This window comes from Jaculus jaculus, chromosome 1 (genome assembly GCF_020740685.1).
Source record: "Jaculus jaculus isolate mJacJac1 chromosome 1, mJacJac1.mat.Y.cur, whole genome shotgun sequence".
Classification (NCBI taxonomy): Eukaryota; Metazoa; Chordata; class Mammalia; order Rodentia; family Dipodidae; genus Jaculus; species Jaculus jaculus.
Window position 1 is genome coordinate 153,674,632 of NC_059102.1, and position 15,262 is coordinate 153,689,893.

The following is a 15,262-nucleotide window of genomic DNA, read 5'->3' on the forward strand; positions in this document are numbered from 1 at the left end:
AAGGCCTTTGGTGACTGGCTTCTTCCCCACACTAGCCCATAACTCATATTCTTTCTACCTATACCTCCCAAGTGCTGGGATTAAAGACATAAGCCACCAGGCCTGCATCTGAACTTTTCTGTTGTTTTTTTTTCCTGGTAGGGACTCCCACTAGCCCAGGCTGACCTGGAATTCACTACATAGTCTCAGGGTGGCCTCAAACTCACAACAATCCTAACTTGGCCTCCCAAATGCTGGGACTAAAGGAGTGCACCACCACACCCAGCTTAAAGCCACTTTCAAAAATATATTTATTTATGAGAGAGAATGGGTGCACCGGGGCCTCTAGCCACTCACTGCAAATGAACTGGAGGCATGTACCAACCACCTCGTGCATCTGGCTTTACGTGGGTACTGGGGAATTGAACCCGGGTCCTTAGGCTTTGCAGGCAAGCACCTTAATGGCTAAGCCTTCTCTCTAGCCCTGAAGCTACTTTTCATCCCAGCTGATAGGTAGGTTCTTGGGGCTTGCGGACTAGCCAGTCTAGCTTGATTGGTGAGTTTGAGGCAAGTGACAGACCTTACTTTAAAAATAGGGGATGGGGGGCTGGAGAGATGGCTTAGCGGTTAAGCGCTTGCCTGTGAAGCCTAAGGACCCCGGTTCGAGGCTCGGTTCCCCAGGTCCCACGTTAGCCAGATGCACAAGGGGGCGCACGCGTCTGGAGTTCGTTTGCAGAGGCTGGAAGCCCTGGCGCGCCCATTCCCTCTCTCTCTCCCTCTATCTGTCTTTCTCTCTGTGTCTGTCGCTCTCAAATAAATAAATAAAATTTAAAAAAAAAAAAAAATAGGGGATGGGGGGCTGGAAAGACGGCTTAGCAGTTAAGCGCTTGCCTGTGAAGCCTAATGACCAGTTCAAGGCTCAGTTCCCCAGGACCCACGTTAGCCAGATGCACAACGTGTCTGGAGTTCATTTGCAGTGGCTGGAGGCCCTGGCACGCCCATTCTCTATCTGCCTCTTTCTCTTGTCACTTTCAAATAAAATAAAAAAAAAATTTTAAAAATGGGCTGGAGAGATGGCTTAGCAGTTAAGCGCTTGCCTGTGAAGCCTAAGGGCAAAGGTTCTAGGCTTGATTCTCCAGGACCCATGTTAGCTAGATGCACAAGGGGGCTCATGTGTCTGGAGTTTGTTTGCAGTGGCTAAAGACCCTGGCATGCCCATTCTCTCTCTCTGCCTTTCTCTCTCTGTCACTCTCAAATAACGAAATAAAAATAAACAAAAATTTAAAAAAATTGGGGATGGGCTGGATAGCTTAGTTAAGGCACTTGCCTATAAAGCCTAAGGACCCATGTTCAACCCCCAAATCCCACATAAGCCAGAAGCACAAGGTGACACATGTATGTGCAAAGTTGTGCACACTCACAAGGTGGCGCATGCATTTGGAATTTGATTGCAGTGGCTGGAGGTGCGCCAATTCTCTCTCCCATAAAAATATAGAACAGGGGAGCTGTGCAAGGTGGTGCATATCTTTAATCCCAGCACTTGGGAGGCAGAGGTAGGAGGATAGCCATGAATGTCAGGCCTGTCTGAGACTACACAGTGAGTTCCAGGTCAGCCTGGGCTAGAGAGAGACTTTACCTCACAAAAACCAAACAAACAGGGAAGCCAGGCATGGTGGCCCATGCCTTTAGTCCCAGCACACAGAAGGCTGAAGTAGGAGGCTCACCTTGAATTCAAAGTCCGCCTGGGGCTACAGAGTTAGTTCCTGGTCAACCTGGTCTAGAGTAAGACCCTGTCTACAAAACAAAAAAGGGGGTGGGGGGATGGAACTAAGGAACAGTAATACAGTGGTTCTCTGTCCTGCATACTGGCAAACTCTCAAAAAAGCTCTTAAACCTTATCTTTCCAGTGGGGTCCGATTGTACCCCAAGGTGACAGGAGTTAGGAGGTGCGGCCTTAGGCACTGTGAGGGAAGTCCTAGAGGACTTTCCTCCACTCCTGCTGAGGAGCCGCTATCCTTATGAGACGTATCTGCCACACGTTGACCTTGGACTTCCAGCCTCTAGAACTGTGTGAAGTGCGTTTGTTGTTTACTCATCTTACTCATCGCCTGGCCTATGACGGGCCGGCAAAGTCAGAGCAGATGGGGACAGTGCAAAGCCAGGGGGCAAGGTCCAGAGAGAGACAGACTGCCTTGTTCCCATCTTCTGTTTTGTTTTGGATTTGCCTTATTGAAGCTTCATAACCACCAGAAAGTGTTTTGCTGTGTCCCTGGCACTGGCTCCATCCGGGAGTCTAGGGCCAGGAAAGTTCAGACAAGGCAGGAGTTGGGGATACAAGGTGCTTGGAAGTTGTACTCCAGGGCCAGCTGGCTGCTCACTGGAGATTCCAGCCCAGGCCAGGTGCCCAGGACGCATAGCAAACAAGTTGTGTCCATCCAGGAGGGAGGTGGTTCACATAGCCTTAAAGCCTAGGAATGCCTAGGAGACGATGACTCACAGGCCACCCCTGCTCCACACAGCTCAAGGCCACCCAGGACTGCTCCTTTCAGGTAGAGGACATGCAAGTATCTGGGCTGAGGCTGCTGCAAACCAGAAATCACTAGGCACACTGCTGAGAAACAGCAGCTTAAGGATCTCAAGGTGTGACATTCACCAGCACAATTACCTATGCTGACTAGGACAGGGTGATATCACGGTGTCCATCCTGAGTGCCTACCACCATGCCAGGCTCCACAGGGGCCTCCCTCTACATTCAAATCACAGGCCAGTGAAGGCTAAATAAAGGGCAAACTTCAGCAGGATTGCTACCAGTTTAGGAGTCAGTCACAGGGTGAGTCCTGAACAAGCTCCAACCCACTGCCCTGCCCCCACGGTTCCCACTACCAGCTAAAGGGAGCAGAGCAACACCCCATCCTAAGACCCTGAAGCTGACTTCATCTTGGGGACAATGAGCATGCTTCACACCAACCATTCTCCCTAGAACATTCAACATTCTCAAGGACCACCAGGCCAGATAAGACCCTCTGTGCCTTAAACCGTGTGCTGGGGCTAGGGGAGGGGGTGCTCAGACTGATACTGATACCTCACAGGACTAATTCCTAGAGGCCTCCAGCAATCCCACAAGGCCCAGGATGGGGCCTTGAGAGACCCTCATCAGGTGGAGACCAACAGGGCCCTCGGAGGCTGGTCAAAGAGTCGAGCTGCCTCTGGGCCACCTGGGTGGTGTTGATGGGGCAGCATCCATCACAGGCTCACTTCCTATGGGATGGACAAGTGGCACAGGCTCAGCGCCAGCACTGGAAGCACTGCTGACGCAGCCTGGCAAAGGGGCAGGTCACAAGGTGGGAATCCACCTTAGCCCCATCCCAGAGCCTCACCGGTTGCCACAGAGGAAGAGCAGGTTCTGGATGGCAGGAACAGTGGAGTTGGAGTTCTGGCCAGTGATCAGGTGCCGGTCCAGCACCACATGCACGGCGTCAGGCTCGCTGGCTACAACAAAAGACACAGGCCTTATGCACCTGAGGCCCAGACCCTTCCCACTCCCTGAGGGGCCACGAGCACCAGGAAGGAGGGTCCAGTGATCAGCAGGGGTTTCAGCCTGCATGGGTGAGCAGCTGGCCTCAGTTTACACCAGCCAGCAAGTCTACTCTCCCAGCACACAGTGGGCAGCCCCACCCATCTCCTGTAGGTATAGGGACACCAGGTGGGGCTCACCACTGAAGCTGGCACCCGAATCCTTCACAAAGTCCTCCACGACCAGCGGTAGATGGGCGAAGCCAGGTGCCCTGACGAGCTCGTACACAGAGGGCTGCAAGGGCGGGGCCTGAGCTAGACCAGCTGGGCAGCTCTGCCCTGTCCATGGCCCCACTGCCCCCGAGGCCAACCCCAAGCATCAGGCAGGTCAAATCAGAGCAGAAGCCTTAGTGACCATGTTGGGGTAGAGGGATGAAAAGGGCAGGGGATCAGGGACTAGGGCAAGATTCACCCATCATTTCCTCCATGACATGCCACTGTGATCTAGGGCAAATGTTTGGCTCTCCCAATACCAGGGTACACGTGAGACCAGAATGAGATGCACTGGGAAGCCCAAGGTGAGCCCCTCAGTGGGCTCCATGATGCTCATGTGGGTAGGACTCACCCACCCCAGAAGGCCCAGGCTGTCCCTGTCTTCACACACGTATACTTGGGCACCCATGATATGGGGCAAGCAGAGAGCGGCTCTGGCAACGTGGGGGACACACTGGGTCATGGTGCCTTCAGGAATCTGCTCCTGGTACAGGATGGGGGTACTGGCACTCACCCCTGTCAGGCTGTAGCCCTGGAAGACCCACGACCTGTCCTCACTGGTGGCACAACACAGGGCAGCAACACCATGGCCAATGGCGCAGATGGGCTCTGAAAGCAGCAAGGCAGTCTGTTGACCTGAATGTCAGCCTGCGAAGGGCACCCTCCCAAACACCTGCTAACATGGGGCTCGGGGTGCTTCAAGACTAGAGTTTGGCCCAGTGTGGTGGCACATGCTTTTAATCCTAGGAGGCAGAGATGGGAGGGTTGTGAGTTCAAAGCCACCCTGAGACTATACAGTGAATTCCAGGTCAGCCTGCGCTAGAGCAAGACCCTACCTCAAAATCAAAAATAAATAAATTAATTAAAAGGGGGGATAGCTGGAGAGATGCCTCAGCAGTTAAGGTGACTGCCTTCAAAACCAAACAACCCGGGTACAATTCCCCAATACCCACATACAGCCAGATGCACAAAGTAGCACATGAGTCTGGAATTTGTTTGCTGAGGCAAGGCCCTGGCATATCCATTCTTTCTGTGTTGGTGTCTCTTTGGTCTCTATCTGCTTGCAAATAATTTTGTTTTTGTTTTTCGAGTTAGGGTTTCACTTTAGCCTAGGCTGACTTGAAATTCACTATGTAGTCTCAGGGTGGTCTTGAACTCATGGCGATCCTCCTACCTCTGCCTCCTAGGAGTGCTGGGATTAAAGCATGTGCCACCATGCCTGGCTAATTTTTTTTGTTTTTCTTTTCTAAGACTAGAATGTGCTTAGAGCCCATGTTTTGCTTTTGGAGGTCTGAGGCACACAAACAAGGAGGGTCAAACAGAGCTCCAAGCCTATGAATCTGGACAAGGCCTTAAACTTCAGGCACTTCCAGCTAGAGAAAGCTACTATGTAGCCGGGGACTCCCAGGGCACCCCCTGTTCTGCAATGGGGCCATCCTGGCTTGTTCCCAAAACTTGCTTGGCACCAGTGCATTCCCACGGTTGGGGTGGCCCTGAACAATTGCTGCCTGTCTAGGCCCAGAAAGGCAGTTCCCATCAACAAAGGACCCTGTGTGGAGCCCCAGCCTGTCTGTACGCTGCTCCCTAATAATCATTCCGGGCCAGCCAGCAGATGCGTGCGTCACATCAACTGCTGTCCATGTGCTCCAGGAACCCAGACCGCATCCCACCTAGCCCACCAGGGATGGGCCGAGACAGCATGGCCACCAGCTGAGTCTGAGGCCACAGAGGCCTACAAGGCAGTGACCAGAGAGTACAAGAATATTTAGTGGAACTGCCCAGTGAGCACTTCTCTTAAATGTTCATAGACATATATTAGTGCTACTTTCACTTTTTTGTTAGAGAACCTTCTCTTTTCAGATGGCAATAACCTTGGGATGACTCACAAGGCACCATGGTGCAGAAAAGTGACAGAGTGCTCAGCACTGAAATATCTCAATCACACCTTCCAAGGCCCAGGGTCTATTGAGGAGAGGTGGCGGAAAGAATGTAAGAGCCAAAGGAAGGATAGGACTCCTTACAACGTGCTCTTCCAGACACAAAATGGCCTGGATATTCATGACCTCACAGTGCCTGACACTGCCTACATCAGACCATCATGATAGGAGGAAAAGATGATGACATCAAAATAAAAGAGAGACTGATTGAGAGGGGGAAGGGATATGATGGAGTGGAGTTTCAAAGGGAAACGTAGGGGGGAGGAAGGGAATTACAATGGGATATTGTTTACAATCATGGAAGTTGTTAATTATAAAAAATTAAAAGTTAAAAAAATGTTTGATGGGGCTGGAGAGATGGCTTAGCGGTTAAGCGCTTGCCTGTGAAGCCTAAGGACCCCGGTTCGAGGCTCGGTTCCCCAGGTCCCACGTTAGCCAGATGCACAAGGGGGCGCACACATCTGGAGCTCGTTTGCAGAGGCTGGAAGCCCTGGCGCGCCCATTCCCTCTCTCTCCCTCTATCTGTCTTTCTCTCTGTGTCTGTTGCTCTCAAATAAATAAATAAATAAATAAATAAAAATTAAAAAAAAAATGTTTGATGGAATTACATGGACAGAATAAACTTACCAATCTGCAGGTCAGTCACTGTGGCTCTTGCCTATCTGATGGGCTGGCGAAATGACCTGCATGTCCCACTCTGAACCCAGAACCTTGTGTCCACGAACCACCCACACATTTGTCCCCTGGACTGTCCCTCTACTTTCTACCCACCCACCAGTCCTTCCTTTTTTTTTTTTGTTGTTGTTTGTTTGTTTGTTTGTTTTAATCACTCACTGCTCTCTGAGCAGAAATGCTGCAGGATGCGAGCCAGGGACCCACTGCTAGCCAGGTCAGTCAGGGCACCAGGACAACTGGGAATCAGGAGGGCATGGTATCGGGCACCTGCAGGGAGACCACAGGCCAGAAGGACATGAGTCAGTCACAAGGACATGTCCAGGATAGACCCTCCCCAGGGACCTGCTAACATAGCAGGATGGTATCACTTGTCACTTTCCTGATATGGCTTGTTACTCTGAGCCCCACACCAGCTCCCACAGGACAGTCTGACCTGTGGTCTCCACATGCCTACCAGCTCCACACACCTCCCTCCCTCTTCTCCCCCACCCCACCCCCACAGGAGCTCAGGAATGCTGGGATCCTGTACTTGGACCAGAGGCTGCCCTGTAGTCCCCAGGTTTCAAGGACTACAAAAGGCTTCAGATGCCCGCTCAGGGGGAGGAGCATCTACCCAGCAGGGAGTGAGTCCAGCCTACCATCTATGGACTCAAGCTTGGCAGGGTTGGCGTAGGCCTTGAGGCGGAAGTCTTGTACCCAGCGGGCATTATTCTCAGTGACATCCACAAAGTCCATAGACTTTCCCTAAAGGAATAGAATCCAGGGGCCAAAGGTCAACATTGGAATATCCTCAGGGAACTTGAAAATGCAAACAGACCTGAAAATAGTAGGGAACAAAGGCATCAGATAACAGACACTTGCAGCAGCCAAGGAAGAGGGAACAAATACAAGAAAGGTCCAAGTGGACAAGGTGGCCCACATCTTTTTGTTAAAATTGTTTTAAATCATTTTTATTTATTTATTTGAGAGCAACAAACAGAGAAAGAGGCAGATAGAGAGAGAGAATGGGCGCGCCAGAGCCTCCAGCCACTGCAAACGAACTCCAGACGCGTGTGCCCTCTTGTGCATCTGGCTAACGTGGGTCCTGGGGAATCGAGCCTTGAACTGAGGTCCTTAGGCTTCACAGGCAAGTACTTAATCGCTAAGCCATCTCTCCAGCCCTTTTTTTTTAATGTGAGAGAAAATTGGCTTACTAGCGCCTCCAGCCATTGTAATTGAACGCCAGGTGTGTATGCCACCTTGTGCCATCTCACCATCATGTGCGCTTGCATCACCTTGTGTGTCTGGCTAACATGGGACCTAGAGAGTTCAACATGGGTCCCTAAACTTCGTAGGTAACTGCCTTAACAGCCAAGCTATCTCTCCAGGCCTGGCACACATCTTTTTCTTTTTTTTAATTTGTTTTTTGGTTTTTTGAGGTAGGGTCTCAATCTAGCCCAGGCTGACCTGGAATTCACTATAGAGCCTAAGGGTGGCCTCAAACTCACGGCAATCCTCCTATCTCTGCCTCCCGAGTGCTGGGATTACCTGGCACACATCTTTAATCCCAGCACCTGGGAGGCAGAGGTAGGAGGATCACATAAATTCCAAGCCAGCTTGAGCTAGAGCAAGACCCTACCTCGATAAAAACAAAAAACTAAACTGGGCATGGTGGTGCATGCCTTTAATCCCAGCACTCAGGAGGCAGATCGCTGTGAGTTCCAGGTCACCCTGAGACTCCATAGTGAATTCCAGGTCAGCCTGGGCTAGAGTTCAATTCTACCTTGAAAAACAAAAAAAGACATCTTACATAAAAATCTCTGGCCTCCACACACATGTATACCACATGAATATGAACATGTATGTAACACACAAACACACACTCCCCTCCCCCAGTGGGGCCCTGTGCAGGTCCCTCTTACTAGGGCCAAGCCCCACCTCCTCTTTGAAAACCTGCAAAAGCACAGGCAGGGCTGGGGAGACCACTCAGTGGTTAAGAGGGCTCACTGCACAAGCCTGCCTACCACACTGAAAGCCCAGTGCAAGTCATGCACATCTGATATCCTAATGTACCCACAGCAATGGGAGGAAGAGCCAGGAGAGTCCTAAAGCTTCCAGACCAGCTAGTCTGACATTTGCAGCAGCAAAGAATGAGGGTCCCTGTCTCTAAAACCAAATGAAGGTGCCGGGCGTGGTGTCGCACGCCTTTAATCCCAGCACTCGGGAGGCAGAGGTAGGAGGATCGCCATGAGTTTGAGGCCACCCTGAGACTCCGTAGTGAATTCCAGGCCAGCCTGGGCTACAGTGAGACCCTACCTTGAAAAACCAAAAAAAAAAAAAAAAAAAAATCAAGTGGAGGGCTGGAGAGATGGTTTAGCAGTTAAGTGCTTGCCTGTGAAGCCTAAGAACCCCAGGTCAAGGCTCAATTCCCCAGGATCCACATTAGCCAGATGCACAAGGGGGAACACGCATCTGGAATTCGTTTGCAGTGGCTGGAAGCCCTGGCGCACGCATTCTCTCTCCCTCTCCCTCCCTCCCTCTCCCTCTCTCGCTCTCCCCCTCTTTCTCTCTGTTACTTTCAAATAAATAAATGAAATTTTTTTATAAAAAAGTGGAGGAGCTAGAGAACAGCTCAGCAGTTACATTTGTACCACATAAAGTCAGATGCACAAAGTGATGCATGTACCTGGAGTTCACCTGCAGTGGCTGAAGGTCCTGTGCATGCCCATTCTCTCTGTCTGACTCTTTTCTATCTCATTCTACTTGCAAATAAATAAAAATATGTTAAAAAAAAAAAAAAGCCAGGCATGGTGGCACACATGCCTTTAATCCCAGCATTTGGGAGGTAGAGGTAGAAGGATCACCATGAGTTTAAGGCCTCCCTGAGGCTACCCAGGTTTTATTCCTAAGGACCCACGTAAGCCACAGGTACAGGTGGTGCATATGTCTAGAATTTCTTTGCAGGGCTAGAGGCCACAGTATGTCCATTCTCCATCTACTTCTTTCTCTCAAATAAATAAAATATTAAAAAAAAAAATAGGGGCTGGAGAGATGGCTTAATGGTTAAGGCATTTGTGTGCAAAGCCAAAGGATCCTAGTTCAATTCTCCAGAACTCATGTAAACCAGATGCACAAGGGGGTGCATGCATCTGGAGTTTGTTTGCAGTGACTGGAAGCCATGGTGCACCCATTCTTTCTCTCTCTCTCTCTTCCTCTTTCTCTCTTTCAAATAAATAAATTTAAAAAAAAATAAACAGTTTAAACCTGGCGCACACCTTTAAGCCCAACACTGGGGGAGGCAGAGGATTGCTGTGAGTTTGAGGCCAGCCTGAGACTACATAGTGAATTTCAGGTCAGCCTAGGCTACAGGGAAACTCTACCTCAAAAAAAAACAAAATAAATAACTAAATAAATAGAAAGAAGAAGAAGAAGAAAGAAAGGAGGAAGAAGAAAGAAAAAAGGAGAAGAAGAAAGAAGCCGGGAGTTCAAGGCCAGCCTGAGACTACATAGTGAATTCCAGGTCAGCCTGGGCTACAGTGAGACTCTACCCTGAAAAAAAAAAAAAAAAAAAAAAAAAAGGCTGGAGAGATGCCTTAACAGTTAAGGTGCATGCCTGTGAAGCCCAAGGATTCAGGTTCTATTCTCCCCACATAAGCCAGATGCACATGCTGATGCATGCATCTGGGGTTTGTTTGCAGTGGTCAGGAGGCCTTGGCACACCCATTCTGTGTGTCTCTCTCTCCCACTCTCAAGTAAATAAAAACAAAAAGTGGCTGCTTGCAAAGCCTGCCATCTTGGGTTCTACTCCTCAGTACACACATAAAGTCAGATGTACAATGCAGAGCATGTGTCTGAAATTTGTTTGCAAGATACCCTGGTGCATCCAATTCTCTCTCTCTCTCAAATAAATTTTAAAAAATTATTTTTCGAGGTAGGGTCTCACTCTAGCCCAGGCTGATATGGAATTCACTGTGTCATCTCAGAGTGGCCTCGAACTTACAATGATTCTCCTACCTCTGCCTCCCAAGTGCTGGGACTAAAGGCGTGTGCCACTATGTCCTGCTTTAATAAAAATATTAAAAAAAAAAATAAAAAGCTGGCAGGGCTTGGTGGCACATGCTTTTAATCCCAGAGGTAGGAGCATCACCATGAGTTCAAGAACAGCCTGAGCACTTAGGAGCTGTAGATTGTAGCTAGAAAATTTTCAGTGCCAGGGATGGGATACCTTCCAGTGAGTTGTTGGCCAGGGAGGTCCCTGATACCCCCCAAACATTACAGGTCATTGGCAACGCCCTTGGTTTCCCACCAGGAATCAATGGTAAGACCCTATTGCTGAAGACTCCACATACTTGGGCTGCAAGGCCACTGGGAAATTCTGTTGGAACTGAGCTAATAACCTCCTCCATGTAGGCCAGCTGACAGAAAGCTGGAAGAAGCCATTCTGCATACAGTTCAATGGGAGAAAGAGAAATCACCAGTGAAGATACTCAACAGTGGACACTGCAAGCCTTATATTTGGCTAGCCAAGCCAAATGAGCTAATGGGTGCAATAGTGGCACATATATTATGGTGAAAACCAACTGCCCTCTAATTGGACTGGAGGCACGCTCCATGGGAGGGAATACGTCCCTGATACTGAAAACTTAAAACAGGGGTAGTCATGAGCCCTAGGGGTGTAACTTCTGCTGTTATATAGCTAAATGTATATACTATGTTTTTCAAACTGCCCAGTAAGTACTTCTCTTAATGTTCATACCCTTATATTAATGCTACTCTCACTTTGGGTAGAGACTCTTCTCTTTTCAGATGGCAGTGACCTTGGGACAACTCAGAGGTATCATGGTGCTGGAAAGAAGTGACTGCAGTGCTCAGTACTGCACTATCTCTATCACACCTTCCAAGGCTCAGGGTCTAATGCAGAAGAGGTTGGAGGAAGAATGTAAGAGCCAAAGGAAGGGTAGGACTCCTTACAACATGCTCCCTCCAGACACAAAATGGCCTGGATGTCCATGACCTCACAGTGCCTGACACTACCTACACAAGACCATAAGAGGAGGAAAAGATCCTGACATCAAAATAAAAGAGAGACTGATTGAGATCAGGAGGGGATATGATGAAGAATGGACTTTCAAAGGGGAAAGAGGGGGGAGGAAGGGTATTACCATAAGGTATTTCTTATAATCATGGAAGTTGTTAATAAAAATTTGGAAAAAAAAAAAAAAAAAAAAAAAAAGAACAGCCTGAGACTACACAGTATATTGCAGCTTGGGCTAGAGCGAGACCCTACCTCGAAAAACCAAAAATAAAATATAAATAAGTAAATAAAACAAAGTGGGAGGCAAGGCCCAAAAGGGGCACACATGTACCCAAACACACACATACACACAAAAGCACACACAATGAAAGGTGTCTCTTATGACAAGAAGGGTCAAAGCCAAAAATCTGGGTCCAGGGCTGGAGAGATGGCTTAGTGGTTAAGAGCTTGCCTGTGAAGCCTAAGGACACTGGTTCGAGGCTCAATTCCCCAGGACCCATGTTAGTCAGATACACAAGAGGGCACATGCGTCTGGAATTTGTTTGCAGTGGCTGGAGGCCCTGGTGCGCTCATTCTCTCCCTCCCTCCCTCCCTCCCTCCCTCTCTCTCTCTCTCTCTCTCTCTGCCTCTTTCTGTCTGTTGTTCTCAAATAAATAAAGAAAGAAAGAAAAAAAAATTAAAAATTTAAAAAAAAAAAAAAACTGAGTCCAGAACTTGAGGATGCTACCAGGTTTGGTAGATCACTTACCCCAAGGAAGTTCCCTCCTGGTCACAGCAACTACAGAGGGTTTCTCACACACCAGAAGGGAGAGGACCTCAAGTACGCGCTGGGCAAGGGTGGCTGTACTTACCCCAGGAGTGGCCACCTGCAGGTTGAAGGCAGCACTGGCCAGCGTGAAGCAATGGAAGAAGGACTGGGCTGACACACCTGCAGGAGAAGATCCCCCAGAGGTGTAGGCATGACACCCTTCCCAACACACTGCCCTGATGCCCCTGGGCACTCTCTTGGCCCCAGAAACACCCTTAGGAGCAGCTCGTCTCTCTTACTCTAGATCCCTGGGACGGGACAACAGCCCTTCAGGTCTAGAAAGGTTGAGAGGATGTGCTCAGAGAAGCACAAGCCTATACTCAGCCAGCCCTGGCCACTGGCCCCCAAAAGACCCACAACCACGCCAGGGACAGGCTGTCTTCTTGGCCTGCCCCCAGCCCACACCTCAACTGTTCATGACACACATACACCCCCCCACACACACTCTTGACCTAATCCCAATCTCCTCCACTACAGGGTTTTCAAAGGCAAATCCCCTAAAAGAACCACCAGGGCCCATGGCACCCGTAGCCAGGGAAGGGCAGCAAGGAGTATCTCACACAGGTGGGCTGTGACAAGAGGGCAGGAGAGAACACAGTGTCCTAACTCACTCCACACGTACTCAGAACTTGTATTGATTTCTGCCATGCCCCCCCATGCCATCCCCCAGCCTCTTTCTGCCACCAAAGAATCTTTCAAAAAGGAATAAAGCCTTAACAGTTAAGGCACTTGCCTATGAAGCCTAAACCCAAGTTTGATTCCCCAGTACCCATGTAAGCCAGATGCACAATGTAGCACACACATCTGAAGTTCATTGGCAGTGGTTAGAGGCCCTGGCATGCCCATTCTCTCTCTCTCTCTCTCAAATAAATAAATAAAAATTAAAAAAAAAATTAAGGAGCAAAGGAGCTAGGCATGGTGGCACACACCTTTAATCCCAGTACTAGGGATGATCACTTGAGTTCAAGGCTACCCTGAGACTACACAGTGAATTCCAGGTCAGCCTGGACTAGAGCGAAAACCTACCTTGAAAAGAAAAAAAAAAAAAAAAAGAGCAAAGCTTGCCCAGTTCAAAAGGCTCCAAGCTGATTTGGGAAATGGACGGTCTCCACTAGAAAAGAAGAGACCCACATCCTCTTTTCAAATGCAGTGATGTGTCTACACTGGTTTAATCCCAGGTCCCAAACCCTGAGCTCCACTTTTACTGTTTTGTTTCACACAGGGTCTCATATAGCCCAATTTGGCCTTGAGCACCTGATCGTCCTGCCTCTGCTTCCCAAATGCTGCAATTTCAAGCGTGCACCACTGCACCCACTTTCTTTATGCTCTTGTGAGTTAATACACATTCAGGGAGGGTGTCCACATAGTAAGACTCCCGGGACAATCCATGCCGGCTCCTCAATCCCTCACTCCCACCGCTCCCTCAGTACACTGCATCTAGCCTAGGGGCCTTCCCAGCCCTGCCCACAGTGGGCTTCCCCCGCACTCCTTCCAAGGGGCATAGCCTGAAGATTCCTTCAACCCACTCCAGGGCAGGGCCGAATCAGGCTCTTCCACTTCTGCTTGGGGCGCAACACAAGGGAGCTCATCACCCTTGTGCACGCTCATTCGGGGGTGACCGACGTCCAGAGGGGAGAGACCCCAGGCTGCAGCCCCCTATCCTCGCTGCCCCTTCCGTGCAGGCCCCTTCCTGGAGCACTTCCGGGAGCCGCGGAAGGCCCGGCCGAGAACCGGGAGGGCGCCAATGCAGAACTGTGCGCACAGCCCGGAGCCCCGCAGCAGGTCCCGGGGATGGAGAGCCCGGGCAGGATCACTTCGGCCGGCGCGGGCACCCTAGCCCCACGCTGAGATCCCGGAGGCCCGCCCCAAGGGGGACAGGTGCCCGGCGCCGGACCCCGAGTCCGCGGACAGAAACTCCGGCCCGGGGATCAGGACGGAAGGGCAGCTGCCCGGCGCACCCCACCTTCTGCAGCGCCGCTGGCCACGAGCAGACAGGCCGGCCTGCTGGGCAGCCGCTCGGACGCCATGGTCGCGGGACGAGCTCTTCCGCGCCCGCGGTCGTGCGCCGGGGCGGGGCGCGCACAGCGGCAGACGCGCGGGGCCGGGCCCGTGAGGGGCAGGGCGCATGCGCCCGGGGCCACGGCGCGGCTGCCTGCGCGGGTCTGGGAGATCTTGTCCGCCGCCCGAGTCCTGCGTCCCTGCGGGTGAGCCCAGCCGGGCCGAGCACGCCCGGGAGCAAAGGCCCTTCCGGGTCGACGCGGTGAGGGGCGCGGAGGTGGCTCGTGCATTGGGGCCCATCCTCAGCCGCACGGGTAGACCACGAGGAAGCACGGATCGCTTGGGTTTTGGGGGAGCCCTGGGGACAGTGGAGGCCGGCGTCACTTCTTGAGATGGAGACACCTCGAGGGTGCAGTGTAGAAATTGTCTGTGGCCAGGCTGCGTTTGAAGTGATTGTTCTTTACGTTGTCCTGGCATTGGGGTGCCCACGAAGGGGTGGTCATCCCGTAGGCCCGCGTGATTTAACTCAGGAGCTGAGAAAGTGGAGGAGGATGGAGGCGTGATGGTGGTGGCCCCGTCCTTGGGTCCCCTGTTGCCTATGCTCCAACTAAGGAAAGTTTGTAGTAATTGGGACAGCCAGAGTCCAGGGACGAAAGCCGGGTGTAGTGGCGCACATCTTTAATCCCAGCACTTGGGAGGCAGAGGTAGGAGGATTGCCATGAGTTCGAGGCCACCCTGAGACAACATAGTGAATTTCAGGTCAGCATGAGCTAGAGTGAGACCCTGCCTCGAAAAACAAAACAAAACAGAGGCCAGGGACGAGTGCTGACTGGGTGAGGGAACTTGGTGAACCATAGACCTGAGGTCAGACTACCGGCTGGGCTTAGCCACAGGAAGGGTCTTTGGGAAGACTCTCATCTCTCCCACAAGGGCTCGTCGGTGGACATCACACAGAGAAGCTACAAGGGACCAGGTTGGCTTGGGGTTGAAGGGTCCCTCTTCTCACACAGCCCCACCCGTGTGCTGCCCTCAAGGTATCCCATTCCTCTTGAACCGGAACACAGC

The 15,262-nt window shown here is 51.0% G+C and overlaps 1 protein-coding gene across 2 annotated transcripts; it reads right to left on the bottom strand.

The window, feature by feature from the left end:
• Nucleotides 1-1,680: 1,680 nt before the first annotated feature.
• Nucleotides 1,681-14,257, bottom strand: Gatd1 (glutamine amidotransferase class 1 domain containing 1). Of its 2 annotated transcripts, XM_045155646.1 has the most exons (8): nt 14,163-14,257; nt 12,243-12,319; nt 7,016-7,121; nt 6,537-6,644; nt 4,280-4,374; nt 3,694-3,787; nt 3,357-3,468; nt 1,681-3,237 (listed from the first exon to the last, which is right to left on the bottom strand). In XM_045155646.1, the coding sequence occupies exons 1-8, from the start codon at nt 14,224-14,226 to the stop codon at nt 3,231-3,233; spliced, it is 663 nt and encodes a 220-aa protein (XP_045011581.1). In that variant the 5' UTR covers nt 14,227-14,257; the 3' UTR covers nt 1,681-3,230. The 2 variants fall into 2 exon arrangements, with proteins under 2 accessions (XP_045011581.1, XP_004654231.1); XM_004654174.2 differs by lacking the exon at nt 1,681-3,237 and having other exon boundaries at nt 3,353-3,468.
• Between the last annotated feature and the right edge of the window lie 1,005 nt (nt 14,258-15,262).

Bases quoted from the DNA above. Each gene is read 5' to 3' on its own strand.
- Gatd1 (XM_045155646.1), bottom strand. From the start codon at position 14,226: ATGGCGTCCGAGCGGCTGCCCAGCAGGCCGGCCTGTCTGCTCGTGGCC. The intron at 7,122-12,242 runs GTAAGTACAGCC...CTATTCCTTTAG, and splicing joins TGCAGGTGGCCACTCCTGGG to GGAAAGTCTATGGACTTTGT. The intron at 3,788-4,279 runs GTGAGTGCCAGT...CCGCCCTTGCAG, and splicing joins AGGGCTACAGCCTGACAGGG to CCCTCTGTGTACGAGCTCGT.